Source organism: Bos mutus, chromosome 18, assembly GCF_027580195.1.
Source record: "Bos mutus isolate GX-2022 chromosome 18, NWIPB_WYAK_1.1, whole genome shotgun sequence".
Taxonomy (NCBI): domain Eukaryota; kingdom Metazoa; phylum Chordata; class Mammalia; order Artiodactyla; family Bovidae; genus Bos; species Bos mutus.
The window spans coordinates 15,978,141-15,995,154 of NC_091634.1; the positions used below are offsets into that span (position 1 = coordinate 15,978,141).

Below are 17,014 nucleotides of genomic sequence, written 5' to 3' on the forward strand. Positions count from 1 at the left end.
GGATCAAACCTGTGCCCCCTGCTTTGGAAGTGTGGAGTCTTATTTTAAGATATTGATTTGTTTTTATTTATTTGGCTGTGCTGGGTCTTTGCTGCAGCGTGAGAGATCCTTAGTTCAACATGTGGAATTTAGTTCCCTGACCGGGGATTGAACCCTGATCCCTTGCATTGTGAGCTTGAAAGAAATCTTAGCCACTGGACCACCAGGGAAGTCCCTTGAAGTGTGGAGTCTTAACCACTGGACTGCCAGTAAAGTCCCTATGACCATTTTAAAAAATGACTTTTTGATATCTTTTTTCTTGGCCATCTTTTTTTTGTCTTTTTTGAAATGACCGTATTTTTGAAAACCAAAGACCAGAGAATTGAGAATCAAGCCTTGCTGCAAGTTACATAGCCAGGAGTGGGTAGGTCCAGGGCACCACCTGCTCAAATGCCCTCCACTCAGGTACAGGCCTGCCCTGGGGCCCAAGCTCTCACCCTCAAGTGAGCGCCTCCCTGACTCTTGGTCTGCTCTGGGACGTTTCCCTGTGCACCTGGCCCAGGGCTCATCCACCTGCTCACTGCTATCTCATTAACCCCTCACATCCCTAGACTGGCATCTCCCTGCTAAGTTGCTTCAGTCGTGTCTAACTCTTCGTAATCCTATGGACTGTAGCCCACCAGGCTCTTCTGTCCAAGGGATTCTCCAGGCAAGAATACCGGAGAGGATTGCCATGCCCTTCTCCTAGAGTGGGATGGTGAACCTTATTTTCAAAATGCATGCACGCTGAGCCCCAGCTCCTCAACCGGCGGTCGTGGTGCGCGTGCTATGGGTGGGGCTGGGCCAGCAGTCCATACCTCGTTCAGCAGGCCTGCCAGTCTCTGCGACTCCATCGCATCCAGGACGGAATCCTCCAGGCTCTCGGGCTTCATGGGGGTGAAGTAGCAGTCCAGGTCCCTGGCATCCAGGATGGTCTTAAGAGGCTCCTGGTCAGCCCGCTCTGCCCAGCGGCCATGCGGCTGGTAGCTGCGCTTGGCATGGAAGGCCGTGCTGTCTGCTGCGTCATCATCTCCTAGCTGAGGGGACAAGGGTATGCTCAGGCAGCTGGCCAAGAGCTTGCCAATACCAGTGAGGGTGAGGAACACTGTACAGACCCTCTTCCAGCCTTGGGGCTTTAAATCTCACTCAGAAACAACTTGCAGGCATCTGTCTCCAGCAGAACCTCGTTATTTTTTTTGCCATGTCACGTGGCTTGTGGGATTTTAGTTCCCTGACCAGGGATTGAACCTGCACCCCCTGCAGTGGTGACAGAGGAGTCTTAACCTAACCACTGGACTGCTCAGGAAGTCCCAAACCTACCTCTAAACTTCAGAAGTCCTCATGCAACTGCTCCACATCTCCACACAGATGTTTAGCAATCTTTCAAAGCAAACATGTTGAAGACACCTGACCCTTCCCCCTAAACCAACTCAACCTCAAGTCTTCCATCTCAGTGATTCTTCCCAGCTACTCAGGCCCCAAACCTTCAGGTCCTCCTTTGTTCCTCTTATTCTGTCCTCACACTTCACATTTCTGCAACTCTGCCACTCAAACACACCCAAGATATGTACACTTCTCTTCTCTGCCGCTTCCCTGATCCTGCTTACCACTGCCTCCTACTAAGACTTGCTTGGCAGACAGTGGAAGGGTGGGTGCTTGAGAACCTGGGTTCTGGAGCCAGCCTTCTAGGGTCAATCCCACCTTCTCTAATTCTTAGCTGTGTGACCCTGGGCAAGTTACTTAACCGCTTTGTGCCTCAGTTTCCTATCTGTGAAATAACAGGGGATATGAAAAGCCCAGACATCAATGATGATTAAACAATACATATAAAAGACTCAACAGAACCTGAACAGAGCCAAGTGTGCTGTGAATAATTGTTATTGTTGTTTTAGTCGCTAAGTTGTATCTAACTCTTTGTGACCCCATGGACTGTAACCCACCAGGCTCTTCTGTCCATGGGATTTCCCAGGCAAGAATACTGGAGTAGGCTGCCATTTCCCTCTCCAGGGGATTTCCCGATCCAGGGATCAAACCTGAGTCTCCTGCTTTGGCAGGTGGATTCTTTACCACTGAGCCACCAGGATAGGCATGCAGTAAATACCTGTGGCATGAATGAAGAGCTGTCTAAACAGAGACTGAAACCATGCTAAGGATTCTCCATGGAAAGTAAAGATATGAAGGGGAAAAGGCACCTGTACTTTGTTAGCCTCTAAGTGTCCCTCTCCCGCGGCAGACTCACCAGCCGCTTCGCCCAGAGCGGCAGCTTGCCGTTGGTCAGCAGGCACTGAGGATCTGAAGAGACACAGAACATCCATGAAGAGAGAATAAACAAGTCAAGAGACCACCGTGAACATAAAGAGGCGGCTCTCCAGAGACCACACAGGAAATGACATATCCAAAGATGGCTGGCCTCACTAGCTGTCGGGGAAATGCACATTTGTTTTAAAGATTTCTCTTTTGATGAGGACCATTTTTAAAGTCTTTACTGACTTTGTTAACAATATTGCTTCTGCTGTCTACGTTCAGTTTCTTTTTGGATGTGAGGCACGTGGGATCTTAAGTCCCCAGCCAGGGATGGAATCCACATTCCCTGCTTTGGGAGGCGAAGTCTTCAGCACTGGATCGCCGGGGAAGTCTTACGGGAAATGCAAATTTAAACAATGGGATATGTTTTCCCCACGCACACTAAATCGCTTCAGTGGTGTTCAACTTTTTGCGACCCTATGGACCATAGCTCCTCTGTCCGTGGGATTCTCCAGGCATGAATACGGGAGTGGGTTGCCATTTCCTCCTCCAGGGGATCTTCCTGACCCAGGGATTGAACCTGCATCTCTTACGTCTCCTGCATTGGCAGGCAGGTTCTTTACCACTAGCTTAAGATTGACCAAAATTAAAAGGCTTCAAACTATCAAGTATTGGCAAAAGTATGAGGAAATAGCGGGCTTAATACTGACTGCTGGCTGGGGCAGCCACTGGATTTGGAGGGCCCTTGGGGTTATCTTTTAAAATAAGAAGTGTATTAATCCTGGGATCCAGCAGCATGTGTCCTTGAACTCTGTCCTAGAGAAACACCCTCACACATGGCCAAGGAGGTGGCATTGGGTGGGGGTGGGTAGTCAGCACAGCCTCGTTCACAACAGTGTAAAGTCAGAAAACACCCAAATGGGGGAGAAGGCTCAAGAGGGGGATATGTATACATATAGCTGATTCACGGTGTTGAACAGTAGAAATTAACATAATGTTGTAAAGTAATTATACTCCAATTAAAAAATAAAAGTACATAAATAAAGCTAAAAAGAAAAAAGAAAACATCTCAGTGTCCCCCTGGAGCACAATCAGTGGTGATGCTACTGGTTAAAAGAGGGAGGCCTCTGCTTTGTAGTCAGTGAGATCGTTTTGAGAGAAAAAAAGATACAGGAGAATATCTGCAGTCTAATGTAATTTGTAGACATAGATGCTCCCTGTGTATATTATGTATACTAATGTTCAGAAAAAGGCCTGAAAGGATCCACACCACCTTGGAAGAGACGTTGGACTGGATGTGAGGGTGGTGACAAAGAAAATGAGCTTATTCTTTAGTTTTTTCCCCAGGTTGAATTCTCACATGGCTGCTGCCTACCAATCAGCCATCCAGGGGGCCCCTGCCTGTTTCTTCCCTATTGGCAGAGCCCACCAGCTTCACTAAGAGCACATAGGTTAGTCACCATTCCCAACCTCTCTCACAGCTGGAGCTATTATGGCCAACATGACCGGCAAGAAGCCTGCAGGGGCTTCTGGGAAAGAAGAAGCTCCAAAAAGGCGATTCCAGGAGGGAATGTCCTCTTTGATCATGTCTCTGATGGCTGGAACTTCAGCAGCCATCTTGCAACATGAGGGCTGAAGCCAAGGCAATATGCAAGGAAGCAGGAATTCATGGAGGGCCTGGCCTCTCAAACTCGCTGAGCCACTTCTCTCCCTTCTGCCTGAACAAGAGAATCTGGTTTGTCTTCTGGCTAACATCACCCTGTTTTCCCCCTGGGACAGCCCCTTACACTCACCCCTGGCCTTTGATCACATGGTTCAAGTGGAGTTGACTAAAGCCTCTGCCCTCAGTGATGACCACACGACTCAGGGCTGGCTAGTCACAGTGGCTGGATCAGAAACTGGCGGGTGACTTATAGCAGGAATGTAAGTCATGAGCAGAGGACTCCAAACTGTTGGGGAAGAGGTGCTTTCTTCTCTAGTGTTATAACCTTGAGCTGCCAGGGATACTCTGCCCCTTTAACAGGGAGAGTCTGCCTGAGCGCAAAGTCAACACAGAAAAGCAGAGCCAAGAGATGGAGAAACATCTGTGTCTTTAATGTCACCTGACTACCAGGATCCAGGTATGCCTGAACCCATACTCTCAAAGTTTCCATTACAGGAACCAATAAATCCTCTTTCTAAATTAAGCCAGTGAGAGTCTAGTTGCTATGACCCTGAAAGAGCCCTGACTGATGTGATTATTGAGTTTCAATATGTGTCAGGCTGTGAAAGTAGTGGCCAAAACCCAGCAATGATCCCTCTGCTGAGAGTTCAAAATAGGGCCCCTTTCCCAACCTGGATCCAAGCTCTCCTTGGATGGGGTCTTCAGCAGCTCTTCAGATTCACATTCTTCCTCCAGCTCATCCTCCGTCTGCTCTCCGGGGCTCAGGGAGCAAATCTCACTAGGCACGGATGCATATATCTCCTGCCTGAAGACAAGAAAAAGGATGGCAGGAGAGAAACACAGGTAAATGGGGTGGGAGAGGGGACCTGCCTAGGGCTGGGTCTGTAAGAGCACACTCTTGGCTTCTGGTCAACACAGGGCTGGGAGATCTCACCTGCTACAACCCCTCTGCTAGAAACATACTGTCACAATAAATGACACATAACAAAGGCTGGCCTGGAGAAGGAAATGGCAACCCACTCCAGTATTCTTGCCAGGAAAATTCCATGGACAGAGGAGACTGGCGAGTTACAGTCCATGGGGTCGCAAAAGAGTTGGACATGACTTAGCAACTAAAAACAACAAAGGTTGGGCTCAAAAAATAAGACACACTCTTCAAGGCCCACAGCAATGGAACAGAAAGCAAAGCAGATGGTAGGGCATGAATCCTGAGCTGCTGGCTTCTGTTCCAGAAAGCAGGGTTAGCAATGAGATTTTAGTTTCAAGGGCCAAAGAGCTGTCCACTCCCTTGGTCCCTAGATCTGCATCACCTCAAGATGACTGCAGAAAATGAGGCCATGTCAGGCCTGGTCCCCAGGGGAAGGCAATGGCAAAGCCTCAAGACAGAGAGAGAGGACTTCCCTGGTGGTCTGGTGGTTAAGAATCCACCTGCCAATGGAGGGGACGGGGTTCTAGGCTGGGAAGATCCCCATGTTGTGGGGCAACTAAGCCTGTGCACCACCGACTACTGAAGCCCACGCACCTAGAGCCTGTGCTCTGCAACAAGAGGTGCCGCTGCAATGAGAAGCCGTGTGTACCTCAAGGGAGAGCAGCCCCAGTTGAAAGCCCATGTGCAACAATGAAGACCCAGGGCAGCCAAAAATAAATAAATGAAAAAAAAAGAGAGAGACAGGGACAGCTCCAGGGACAGGAGAGAAGAAAATTTAAAACCTCCCACTCCAAGTGAAACTTCCAAACCAAAATCCCAAATCAAAGACCAGAATAGGAATTCACTCCAAATAAAACTGGTCTTGGAACTTAAAGACTTAAGAAATAGGTTTGGGAAACTCAGGGATGTAAGTGAAAGAACAACTTCCATTTAAAGATTAAGAAGACATCCCTGCTCCCCTGAACCCTTCCCTGACCTCCTCCCTCTGCACCGAGGGCTGGGTCGGGGGCCTCCTCTAGTCCCCACAGCCCCCCGAGGGCTCCTCACCAAGTGCTCACAGGCTCTCCTAGCACTTGCACTTTTACACTTCAAAGCCTTTCTCACGTGTGTTACTGTAACTTCGTGTTCAAAGTCCATTTCCCAGAGAATACACGCAAAAATACAGCTGATTCACTTCCACTGTATAGCAGAAACTAACGCAACATGGTCAAACAACTATACCCCAATAAATGAAAACAAAAATCAAACCCCCATAAAGTTCATCTGCTCTTCGAGGCCCTGAGGGCATAAGGGGCAGGCTCTGGGTCCGGGCCCTGCCCGTGTCCACAGCCTCACTCCCTACGGAGGCCGGGGCAAGAAGACAGCCCTCTGGTGAATGGATAGGAGGCTGCCAGGACCTGGGGTGGCCGCTCCACTTCCCGTCCTTCGTGTTCTGCTGCTGCTCCCGGTGGTCGATCTCCAGCAAGTGCTGCTTCATGCAGTTGGTGATCTCAGGGCCCAGGTGCCAGATGAAGACACAGCTGCAGAGGCCAAGGAGAGATGTGGAAGGAGGAGGAACGGTGAATACGGAAGTCATCTGACCCTGGAGCCACCTGTGTCACCATAGCCAAGACCCTACTCCCTGGCCTGGAAAACAGCTCCCATCAGCTCAGTGCAGGTCTACAGCCTGGTGGGGTCCAGGGCCCCTTGTAAACCAAGGCTGCGCTGAAGACCTCAAACACGGAAGACAGCCGTGAGGGAGGGTAGTAAATCAAACAGTGACAAAAGGGACGCCCTAGGACACCAACCAGGTGCTAAGGGACTGACATATGTCATCTCATTTGACTCTCACCTACGATTCTCAAGGCAGATGGGGTCATCTCTCTCTCTTTTTTTAGCCCCACCATGCAACATGCAGGATATTAGTTCTCTGAATAGGGATTGAACCCCCTGCCCCCTGCCATGGAGCTTGAAGTCTTAACCACTGGACCACCAGGGAAGTCTCGGGCTCATCTCTCTTTCACAGAGGTTCAGGTTCAGAAAGGGGAAATGGCCTGCTCAGGGTACAAGTAAGTGGCAGGTCTAGATTTGAACTCAGGGCTTGGCACACTGTCCGGCGAGAGTAAGCTGGCATGCTTTGAGTTCCAGCTGTGGGCACCGGGCTCTAGTGTCTGAGCCCTGGCTCTCCCCATAGGATAGGTCTCACCCACTCCCAGAGGGAGGCCCTGCCGGGCAGCTTCCAGGCCTTTCCCACCTGTCTCCGGACACGGTGATCAAGTGACGGCAATCATAGGTGAACTTCATGCCGGTGACAATTTCTGCAAGTAGAGCAGAGAAGCTGCATTGGTCTTTTTCATTTATTTATTTGACTGCACCGGGTCTTAGCTGCAGCATGTGGGATCTTTAATCTTCATTGTGGGATCTAGCTCCCCGACCAGGGACCGAACCCGGGCCCTCAGCATTGGGAATAGGGAGTCTTAACTGCTGGACCACAAGGAAGTCCTGCACTGGCCTTCTGAGCCAGAAGGCTGGGTGAGGGCAGGTGCGAAGGGGTCCCAAGCAGAGAGGCACACCCACCTGAATGGCCAAACATCTTGGCAACACACTCGCCTGAGTAGAAGTCAATCACTGAGATGCTTTTGTCAGAGCAGCTGGTGGCCAGGAAGGTGCCGGAGGGGTCCACGTGGACCTGCCGAGAAGAGCGCCCACGTGACACTGGGGTGGCCTCCGTCTTCCCAGAGGCTGGGGTCTCAATATCACAGCCCCACTGACCAAGGACCCCCTTGTGCTGGGCGCTAGGTACGTGGACTCATCCCAAGTTAGCCTCACAACACACCCATGGTAGGTAGAAGCTCCTGTCCCCAATTCACAGGTAAAGAAATTAACAACCATCACAATGGTACTAATGGCGGCCAGGCCCTGTGCTAAGTACTGTATGTATGTGGATTTATTTCCCCCACAGACTCCTGTGAAAGAGGCTTAAAAAAATTTTTTTTAAAATCCTAATTAAAGTTGTTACAATACTGCTTCTGTTTTATGTTTTGGTTTTTTGGCCATGAGACATGTAGGATCTTAGCTCTCTAACCAGGGATTGAACCTGCCCCCCTGCACTGGAAGGCGAAGTCTTAGCTTTTGGACCTCCAGAGAGGTTCCTCTAGAGGCTCTTTTTATTTGCATTTTAGAGATGATGAAACAGGATTGAGAGGAGATGACATTTGCCCAAGGTCACAGACAGCCCGAGGCAGAACTTTAAGAGGATCTGACTCTGGAGCGTTATAACAACTCCCCTAGTCCAGAGACTCTTGAGAAGGTTCCCACCTCATCCTGGATAACACAGGCAGGGGGGAAAATTTGAAGAGGGACCCCAGACCTCTCTGATTCTTCCCACCACACTCTGCTGCCACTCAGATGGAAACTACTTAAATGTCCTTGCTTGGGGAAAGTGAAAGAAAGTGGCTCAGTTGTGTATGACTCTTTACAACCCCATGGACTATAGAGTCCGTGGTATTCTCCAGGCCAGAACACTGGAGTGGGTAGCCGTTTCCTTCTCCAGGGGATCTTCCCAACCCAGGGATCAAACCCAGGTGTCCCACATTGCAGGAGGATTCTTTACCAGCTGAGCCACCAGGGAAGACCAAGAATACTGGAGTGGGTAGCCTATCCCTTCTCCAACGGATCTTCCCAACCCAGGAATCAAAGCAGGGTCTCCTGTATTGCAGGCAAATTATTTACCAGCTGAGCTACCAGGGACGCCCCCACTTGGGGAAGGGTTCAGTAAATAAATGTAGAGCTGCTGGGGCCACTCCTGGCTCCCAAGCATCCTTAGTCAGCCAGGCCTGAGTCGATGCTGGCCAGCATGTGATCCATTGATCCCATGCTCAGAAGGACCCATATATCAGATGGCTCAATAGGGCAGGAAACAGACAGGGGTATGTGTGTGTCTGGGTGTGGTTTCAGCCAGGGCCCCAGTTCCTCACCTTCAGCAGGGACCCGTCATCACCCTGGGAGCCCTTGTAGCACTTCTTCTGCTTCCCGTTCATGGTGTTGTAGACTCTGGAAGGTGAGGGCAGGAGTGGCTACCATGGCCCCACCCACACTCCTTCTTGTTCCAACCTTACCTGCTGCCCTCCTCTCCCTGGGAAGCCCCCAGTACCTCTTTTCCTTCACTGCCTGGATTGAAACCTTGTATCAGGGAATGGGACCCTGTCTCAGGCTGAGGTCATAGAGGTTATGTCTGGCACACAATTGGAATAAGCAAATGTAGGAGATGGAGAATCTCTTTGGACATGCTCATTCCTCCATATCCTTCCCAGTCTAAGCTCAGATATCCCTTCCTGTGAGCCCTGCTTGAGCCCCAGGTGGGATGGATGTCCCCCGAAGCCTCTGGGCTCTCCTCATCCCAGCCCTGACCACTCCATGCTGTCACTATCTGTCTGTCTGTCCTCCCCTGCACTCCACGGAGGCAGGGCTGGGGACTCCCTCTCTCTTCCCCGCAGACTCTCATACTCAAGAAACGAGGTTGATGAACCATGTCAGCACCTCTTGATTACCCCACACAGGCTCCTGAGAGCCAGGGAACACACTGTTGACCTGGAGACAAGGCCTGGGTGAGCCCAGCTCCTAAGAAACACCCACTGGGTCCCTCCACTCCACCCAGCTTCTCAGGGAGTGATGGGCGGGGGAAGAAAACTCATGAGAAGACAGACCCACAAAAGCCCTGCCCAGAGACTAGCTGAGGCCAGGCCGACCGAGCCGCCCAGGGCAGCTCCTCACCTCACATTGCGGTCCTGGCAGGCCACGGCCACGTACTTCTGGGTAATGTCGATGTCCATGTCATACAAAGTAGTCTTCTCAGCCACGTGGTGGGTACGGACAAAGTGCAGTCCATCCGAGGCCTGGCAGGGCAGATGGGGTTTTCAGAGGACACCCTGGAGGAGCCCCCACATCCAGCCCCCAAGGAGGCCACTCTACTCTACCCGCTGGGCACTGCGGAAGTAGATGCTCTTGTCGGCGCCACAGCTGATCATCTGGATGTCTCTGTTGCCTGGAGGAGGAGGCCGTCATGAGGTAGGGCTGGGCCCCTCTGAGCCCAACTAGGGCTAGGGATCCTAGCTAGGGAACCCTACCATAAGGGAACTCTGCTGGGCATCACAGAGGGCTTCCTGGAGGTGGTGACAGGAGTGCTGGCAGGTGGGAGGACTCTGTAAGCTGTGAGCCATGTGCGTGAAGGGGTATGAACAGTGCAGTGGGCAAGGCAGGCCCTGCAGAGCAACAGCATACAGGGAAACAGGCCAGGGGCACCTGGAAGTGCATACAGGAAGCAGGGGCACCAGGCTTAATCTGGGATTCGGAAAAGTGAGTCAGGCCACAGAGTGGAGACATGACTGAAGCTGGCAGCAAGAGGAGACAGGCAGGCTGCTGGGAGGCTCATGCCATCAAGAACAATCAGAGGGACTTCCCCGCTGGTCCAGTGGATAAGAATCTGCCTGCCAATGCAGGGGATGTGGGTTTGATCCCTGGTCCAGGAAGATTTCACATGCAACTAAGCCCGTGCGCCACAACTACTGACAGCCATGCGTCACAACTAGTGATGCCCATGCACGCTGGAGCCCGTGCTCCGCACCAAGGGAAGCCACCACAGTAAGAAGGCTGTGTGCCACAAGGGAGAGGAGCCACCAATTGGTACAACTAGAGAAAGCCTGCATAGCAATGAAGACCCAGCTCAGCCACAAATAAAAATATAAAAAAGAATGATCAGAATATCCGTACAGGGACTCCCTTGGCAGTCCAGTGGTTAGGACTCCACATTTCCACTGCAGGGGGCTTGGGTTCAGTCCCTGGTCAGGGAACTAAGATCTCACAAGCCACGTGGCACAGCCAAAAAAGAAAATAAATCCACACAGATCCCAGGCCAGGCCCTATGACACTTGAGCCTCCCCCTCCTGACTGTCACCAGCCACATTTTTGCAAATGTGAACCCTCAGGGGCTCAGAGTCACACAGTCCTTGTCCCAGGGTGCAGAGAGTCAGGACCGGGCCAGGGCTGATCCAGGCATCCTCTGGTTATTAAACACTGTGCTCGGAAGCCAAGCTTTCTCTCTGAGCCTCAGCTTCCTGTCTGTTCAATGAGCCAGTATCAGCCACTGCCCCGTGGAGTGGCACTGAAGCCCCTGGGATAGTACCTACCAGACAGTGGCTGCCAGCTGGTAGGTACTATCGATGTTCTTGCTTTTAGGCTCTGTCTTTATAGAAGAGGAATAATCAGAGCACAAGTACCTCACAGAGTTGTAGTGATGATGAAAAGATAGAATGAATATAAAACATGTAGAGCCTTGGTACAATGGATGCTGCTCCTTCGTGACAGGACATTTGCAAGCTCCCAGGCCTGACACTACAAGCTAAGATGTTACTCAAGTGGGAGTCACTGGTCCTAGAAGGGAGAGAGCCCTGTGTGTGGGAGGAACCCAGAGAGGGCCTGCAAGTTACTGGTAATGTTTTGTTTCCTAACCTGGGGTGGAGACTCCATGTGTTCTAACCTGGGGTGGAGACTCCATGTGTTTAGCAAGATTAGGACCAGGATCAATCAGAACAGTCTCTAGCTAAAAACAAGGGTGTGTCTAGTTCAGGCCTACCGACTGTGAACTTTGATGTGGATATTCATTGTATTATGCTGTAAACTATTCACAGATTTTCTGTTCACTTTTTGGAATATATGATTCAAAGAAAAGAGTTCAAAGACTGACATTCTTTAGCTGGGTAGCTTCAGACAGTTTCCGTTGGCTGGTGCCCAGTTATACAAATCATCAATGTTTCAAGCACAATGCCCAGGTGAGCCAGCTCAGCCAGAGCAGGGCTCACAGGAGCTGGGTTTAGGATGCCCATCCTTTCACACTACCCGGGCTTTAACAGAGGTCCACACTGCCAGAAGGACCAACTCGTGGGTCACCCTCTTGGCGAGTCATCACCTCTCCTGGATCTAGACCGTTCATTAAAGCTAAGGTCACTGCTGGGCACAGCCCAAGATTTACTGATCTGTTCTACCTACCTCTCCCCTGTGGAATGGGGTGGTCTAAACAGTTTTTTAAGGCTGTCTGAGAAAGTTGAGCTGATCAGCATTTATTAGGACCTTACAAAGAGATGCAGGTTTGATCCCTGGGTCAGGAAGATCCCCTGCAATAGGAAATGGCAACCCACTCCAGTATACTTGCCTGGAAAATTCCAGGGACAGAGGAGCCTGGCAGGTTATAGTCCATGGGGTCGCAAAGAGTTGGACATGACTGAGCGACTGTGCATACACACACACCCACACCCCCCCCCACCCCCCCCCACACACATCACAACATAGCAAACACTGTTAACCTGTTTTTGCTCAGCTCCTAATCACCTTAGACAGAGACAGGGCAGAAAGTGGGGAAGACCAAGGGATACATTCTCAGCCACAAGATTCTATGTACAAAACTCTTCCTAGTCAAGAACATGGAGTGCAGGGACGTATTCTCTCCATAAATGGATTCTTCTTGAATATAGTTTTGAATACGTTCTTGGGTTCTGATCATTTAAACTCCTACAAGGGCCTGCTTCACCTCCTCTTGGCCAGGGATCTCCAAACTGAATCTTTTCAGTCTCAGAGGGATCCCTTCAATTGCCTGTTTGAGTGACGGCTTTGAAGGAAGACAGCCTTCTGCAAAATACTGGCTGTGTGACTCTGGCTGTCAAGTGGGGTAACTGCTGGGACAGCACAAGGGTCATCACCCAGCACGGAATTAGCCTCCAGTAATTGTCGCTGTCACCCATTTTTCTGCCAAGGTCCCCAGCACCCATCCCATCCTGGACTGGCATTCTGACTTCCTTTTGGGGCACTCGCCTAATGTCAGTTCTCCTGGATCAGAGGTGGAGGCAGGTGGGAGCTGGAGAAATAGGAGTCAGACCCAGCCTAAGAGGATACTCCAAAGCTCTGGCACTGATAACTGTCCTGGAAAGAGGTGGTGCCTCAAGTCAGTACCCGGAAAGTCAGCTCTCAATTTCTGCCAAAGTGATAGGAAGAGGGGAAGTGTCTTTCCAGCAGCAAAGGAATGACTGAGACCCTGTCCACCCAAGAGAGGCACAGCCGACAGAGGGAGACAGTCTGGATAACTTAAAAAAATTCAACCTTTGGCGGACTTCCCAGGTGGTCCAGTGGTTAAGACTCTGTGCTCCCAATACAAGGGGCCCAGGTTCAATCCCTGGTCTGGGAACTAGATCCCACACTAAGAGTTCTCATGCCACAACTAAAGATCCTGAATGTTGCAACCAAGATGGAAGATCCTGAGTATCACAACTAAGACCCAGCACAGCCAACTAAATAAATGATAAATTAAAAAAAACATTCAACCTTTGGATCCAGCCGGGCTTGAATCCGATGTTGCTGCTCCCTTTTTTCTCTAAGCTGAAGGGGATTCTGCTGTTATGTGCAGCCAAAGGAGCCCACTGAATGAGGTGCAGGATGTAGAAGACAGGGACTTACCAGTGAACTTGATGGCCGTGATGGATGAGGAGTGGTCATCCAAGGTCTGCTCCAGATTGTAGTTCTTCTCCACGTTCAGCACATGGATCAGTCGGTCCCGACTGGCCGAGGCAAGCAAAGTCAGCCCTGTGGGTGAGAAGGAGGTCCTGGGTTCCCAGGGACCCACTTGATGGCTTGGCCTCTCAGACAACAGTGTGACCAAGCTTTCCTGGCCTTGTGGAAGGGGATCTCTGGTTTCCTAACTGCAGCCAACTTGCCCCAGACCCTGGCATTCTACATCCCTCACCACCGGGTCACGCAGGATGAATCTTGATGTACACAAGGACACTCCTCCACCTGTGTCCACACCAGACACTTCAGCAAAGCCCAGTATGCCTTCCCCCCCAGACCAGCTACTGGCAGCCATGGGAGGCCCTGCCAACTTCTCAACCTCTCCTAAACTCCACCCACCTCCTCACTCTCTGCACTCTGGCTGCATGAGCCTCACGTAGACATTGGACCTTCGTGCTGGCCCCCTCAAATGGTGCCTACCCTGGGCACCTGCTAGGTCTAAGGCCTGACACGTGATCTGAGGTGGAGGGGAGCTCGGGAGAGGTGTACTGCATGAAAAGAAATGCAGAGGAAATTTGGCAGAACAGAGTATGGGAGAAGGAAGGAGAAAAGAAGAGCATGGGAAAGAATATTAACCTCATCAGTATATAACTTCACCAACATTATATTCCTGCCAAAAAGGTATCATCAGAATCAAAACATGAGGGTAACAAACAAATCCAAACGGAAGGAAATTCTGTAAGATGACTGGTCTGTATTCTGCAGAAAGACAAAGTCATGAAGAGAAACTAGACAAGGCTGTAGAAATAAGCCTCGCGTCAGCACCAGAACAAAGATGACAAAAGAACCACGACAACTAAAGGGTGAACCTGGACTGGGAAGACAAAGGCTGCCGAAGACGACTGGGAGAACCGGCAAGATGGGAACGAGGACTCAAGAGAGGGCCGCTCTGGTGAGTCCGTGGCTAAGAATCTGCCTTCCAACGCAGGGCACAAGGGTCGAGGAGCTAAGATCCTACATGCCTTGAGCGCCACAACTAGAGAAGCAACTAGAGAAACCAGTGCTCTACAGCAAAGACCAAGCACGGCTAAAAGAAAAAAAAGCCCAAGAGAGATGACAGATTTGATAAGATGTGCGTTGGGTAAGTGCACTGTGGTCGGGTAAATAGAGGTTCCCATTGCTAGGAAATGCTCACAGAAGCATTTCAGAGTGAAAGGGCAGCATGCCTTCCTCTCAAGTAGTTTTAACTTCCTCTCAAGTGGTTTAGCAAAAGAAAAAAAAACAGGGCTTCCCTGGTGGCTCAGTGGTAAAGAACCTGGCTGCCAATGCAAGAGACATGGGTTCGATCCCTGGTCTGAGGAGATCCTGCATGCTATGGAGCAACTAACCCCGTGCACTGCAACTTCTGCGCCCTTGCTCCAGAGCTTGGGAGCCGCGACTACTGAGCCCACGTGCCGCAACTACTGAAGTCCACACACCCGAGAGCCCGTGCTCTGAAACAAGGGAAGCCACTGCAACGAAAAGCCCATGTACCACAATGAGAGAGCAGCCCCCTTCACCAAAACTAGAGAAAAGCTCAAGCAGCAATGAAGACCCAGCACAACCAAAAGTAAATAAATAAAATTATTTTTTTAAAAAGAAAAAAAATTATATACATGGTATTATTTTATTATGAATGTGTATATACACACACATGCACAAATCGAGAGAAAAGGAAAGAGGGGAAGCAGATAATGTCATATGTATATTCACAGGGTTAGATAGGATTTAAAGAAAAAACCTGGGGAGTTGTGAAGAATCTACAGGTGTCCATGATAATATTCTTGTAAATTTTCTATAAGCATCAAATTTTTTCAAAAGAATATGTTTGACTACTGATCTATCTTTTCCAGCAGAGAAGGAGCTCATCCATCCATTTACTCATTAACCTTGACCTCTTTAGCCTGAGCACTGTATGGGGTGCTGGGGACCAGGGTAAGCAGGTCAAGTCCTGCCTGCTGGGTCTTGCTTTCAGGAGTCCCAGCCACCCTGATCCCAGGGCCTGGCAACAGGAACTCTTATTAAATGCAGGAGCCCTAGCTGTCATTCACAGTCCCACCAGACACCAACTACCCGTCCCGGTGGCTCTGCCAGGCAGGCCGTGCCCCCACCATAGGCTCACCTGTCTCTGGCTTAGAGTACTCCAGGCACAGCACCTCAGCATCGTGGGCCTCCACCTTGACCAGCTCGTCCATGAAGTGCAGCTCGTGGATCCTGGGAGACACACACTGCCTGCTGTACCCTGTCCACCGCCCCCAGCCCTCAGCCCCAGGTGCTCTGCTACTAGAAAAGGTCAGAGCAGCCATGGGGGGACATAGAGAATACCCTGCCCTGGCCAACTGACTACAGGTGGCTGACCATTCTCGGCACCCAGAAAGCTCCCAAGCCTGGGAGCACCTCAGCAGGCACCCCGCCCCTTGTGGTTCCATGGGTTAACATCTAGGATGGTCCCTCGGGGAACAAGGGTTATGCTATGTTATGCTAAGTCGCTTCAGTCGTGTCCGACTCTGTGCGACCCCATAGACAGCAGCCCACCAGGCTCCCCCGTCCCTGGGATTCTCCAGGCAAGAACACTGGAGTGGGTTGCCATTTCCCTCTCCAATGCATGAAAGTGAAAAGTGAAAGTGAAGTCGCTCAGTCGTGTCCGACTCTTAGCGACCCCATGGATTGCAGCCTAACAGGCTCCTCCGTCCATGGGATTTTCCAAGCAAGAGTACTGGAGTGGGGTGCCATTGCCTTCTCTGGAACAAGGGTTAGGGGAGGGCTATTATTAGAGGTGATCACTGGAGGTGGGGCAGGCGTCAGAGGTCATACTCAAAGACAGGCCCTATGGGTGGGAACATTTTTGTTGTTTGTTTTGATTTTGATTTTTGGCCACGCTGTGTGGCTTGTGGAATCTTAGTTACCTGACCAGGGATCAAAACTGGGCCTTTGGCAGTGAGAGCACGGAGTCCAAACCACTGGACTGCCATGGAAGTCCCAGGTGGGAACATTTAAAATATATATATTTATTAATTTCGGTGTGCCTGGTCTTACTTGTGGCACACAAACTGTTAGCTGTAGATGTAGGATCCAGTTCTCTGACTAGGGACTAAACCCAAGTCCCCTGCATTGGAAGAGCAGAGTCTTAGCCACTGGCCCACCAGAGAAGTTCCCCAGGTGGGACCATTTGATTCTAATTTTTTTGGCCACACCCCAGGGCTTGCAGGATCATAGTTCCCTGACCAGGGATTGAACCCAGGCCCTTGGCAGTGAAAGCCTGGTCCTAACCACTGGACTGCCAGGGAACTCCCTCTCATTCTTAAAGGGTCTCAAATCCAGACTTTCCGCATATTCTTGCCAAATGAAATCAGACAACAGGTCATCCATGACTGAAGTAAGAAATGGTCATCCCAGCTCCTCCATCCTCCACCTGTGTGATCGCAGCCTGGCCACTCGGACCCTCTTTCTTCAGCAAATCCATCTGAAAGTGGTGCGAACAACAGCACTGACACCAGAGGGTCACTGAGAGGATTAAATCACTCGATACCATGGTGCTCAGGCCAGCGGCCGGCCTGGGAGAAGACCGTGATGCCTGTTAGCTCTCCTTA

General features: G+C 50.7%; 1 protein-coding gene across 2 annotated transcripts in view; it reads right to left on the reverse strand.

Annotated features, from left to right (window-relative positions):
- WDR62 (WD repeat domain 62) overlaps positions 1–17,014 on the reverse strand; it is a 53,762-nt gene that overhangs the window by 9,974 nt on the left and 26,774 nt on the right. For both annotated transcript variants that reach the window (XM_070387812.1, XM_005908264.3), the window contains exons 12-22: positions 15,547–15,638; positions 13,335–13,460; positions 9,809–9,876; positions 9,606–9,727; positions 8,810–8,885; positions 7,410–7,521; positions 7,087–7,150; positions 6,251–6,373; positions 4,597–4,730; positions 2,258–2,310; positions 837–1,055 (exon numbers count right to left, since the gene is read on the reverse strand). In XM_070387812.1, coding sequence (XP_070243913.1) covers positions 837–1,055; positions 2,258–2,310; positions 4,597–4,730; positions 6,251–6,373; positions 7,087–7,150; positions 7,410–7,521; positions 8,810–8,885; positions 9,606–9,727; positions 9,809–9,876; positions 13,335–13,460; positions 15,547–15,638 — 1,189 coding nt within the window. The remainder of the gene's footprint in view (positions 1–836; positions 1,056–2,257; positions 2,311–4,596; positions 4,731–6,250; positions 6,374–7,086; positions 7,151–7,409; positions 7,522–8,809; positions 8,886–9,605; positions 9,728–9,808; positions 9,877–13,334; positions 13,461–15,546; positions 15,639–17,014) is intronic.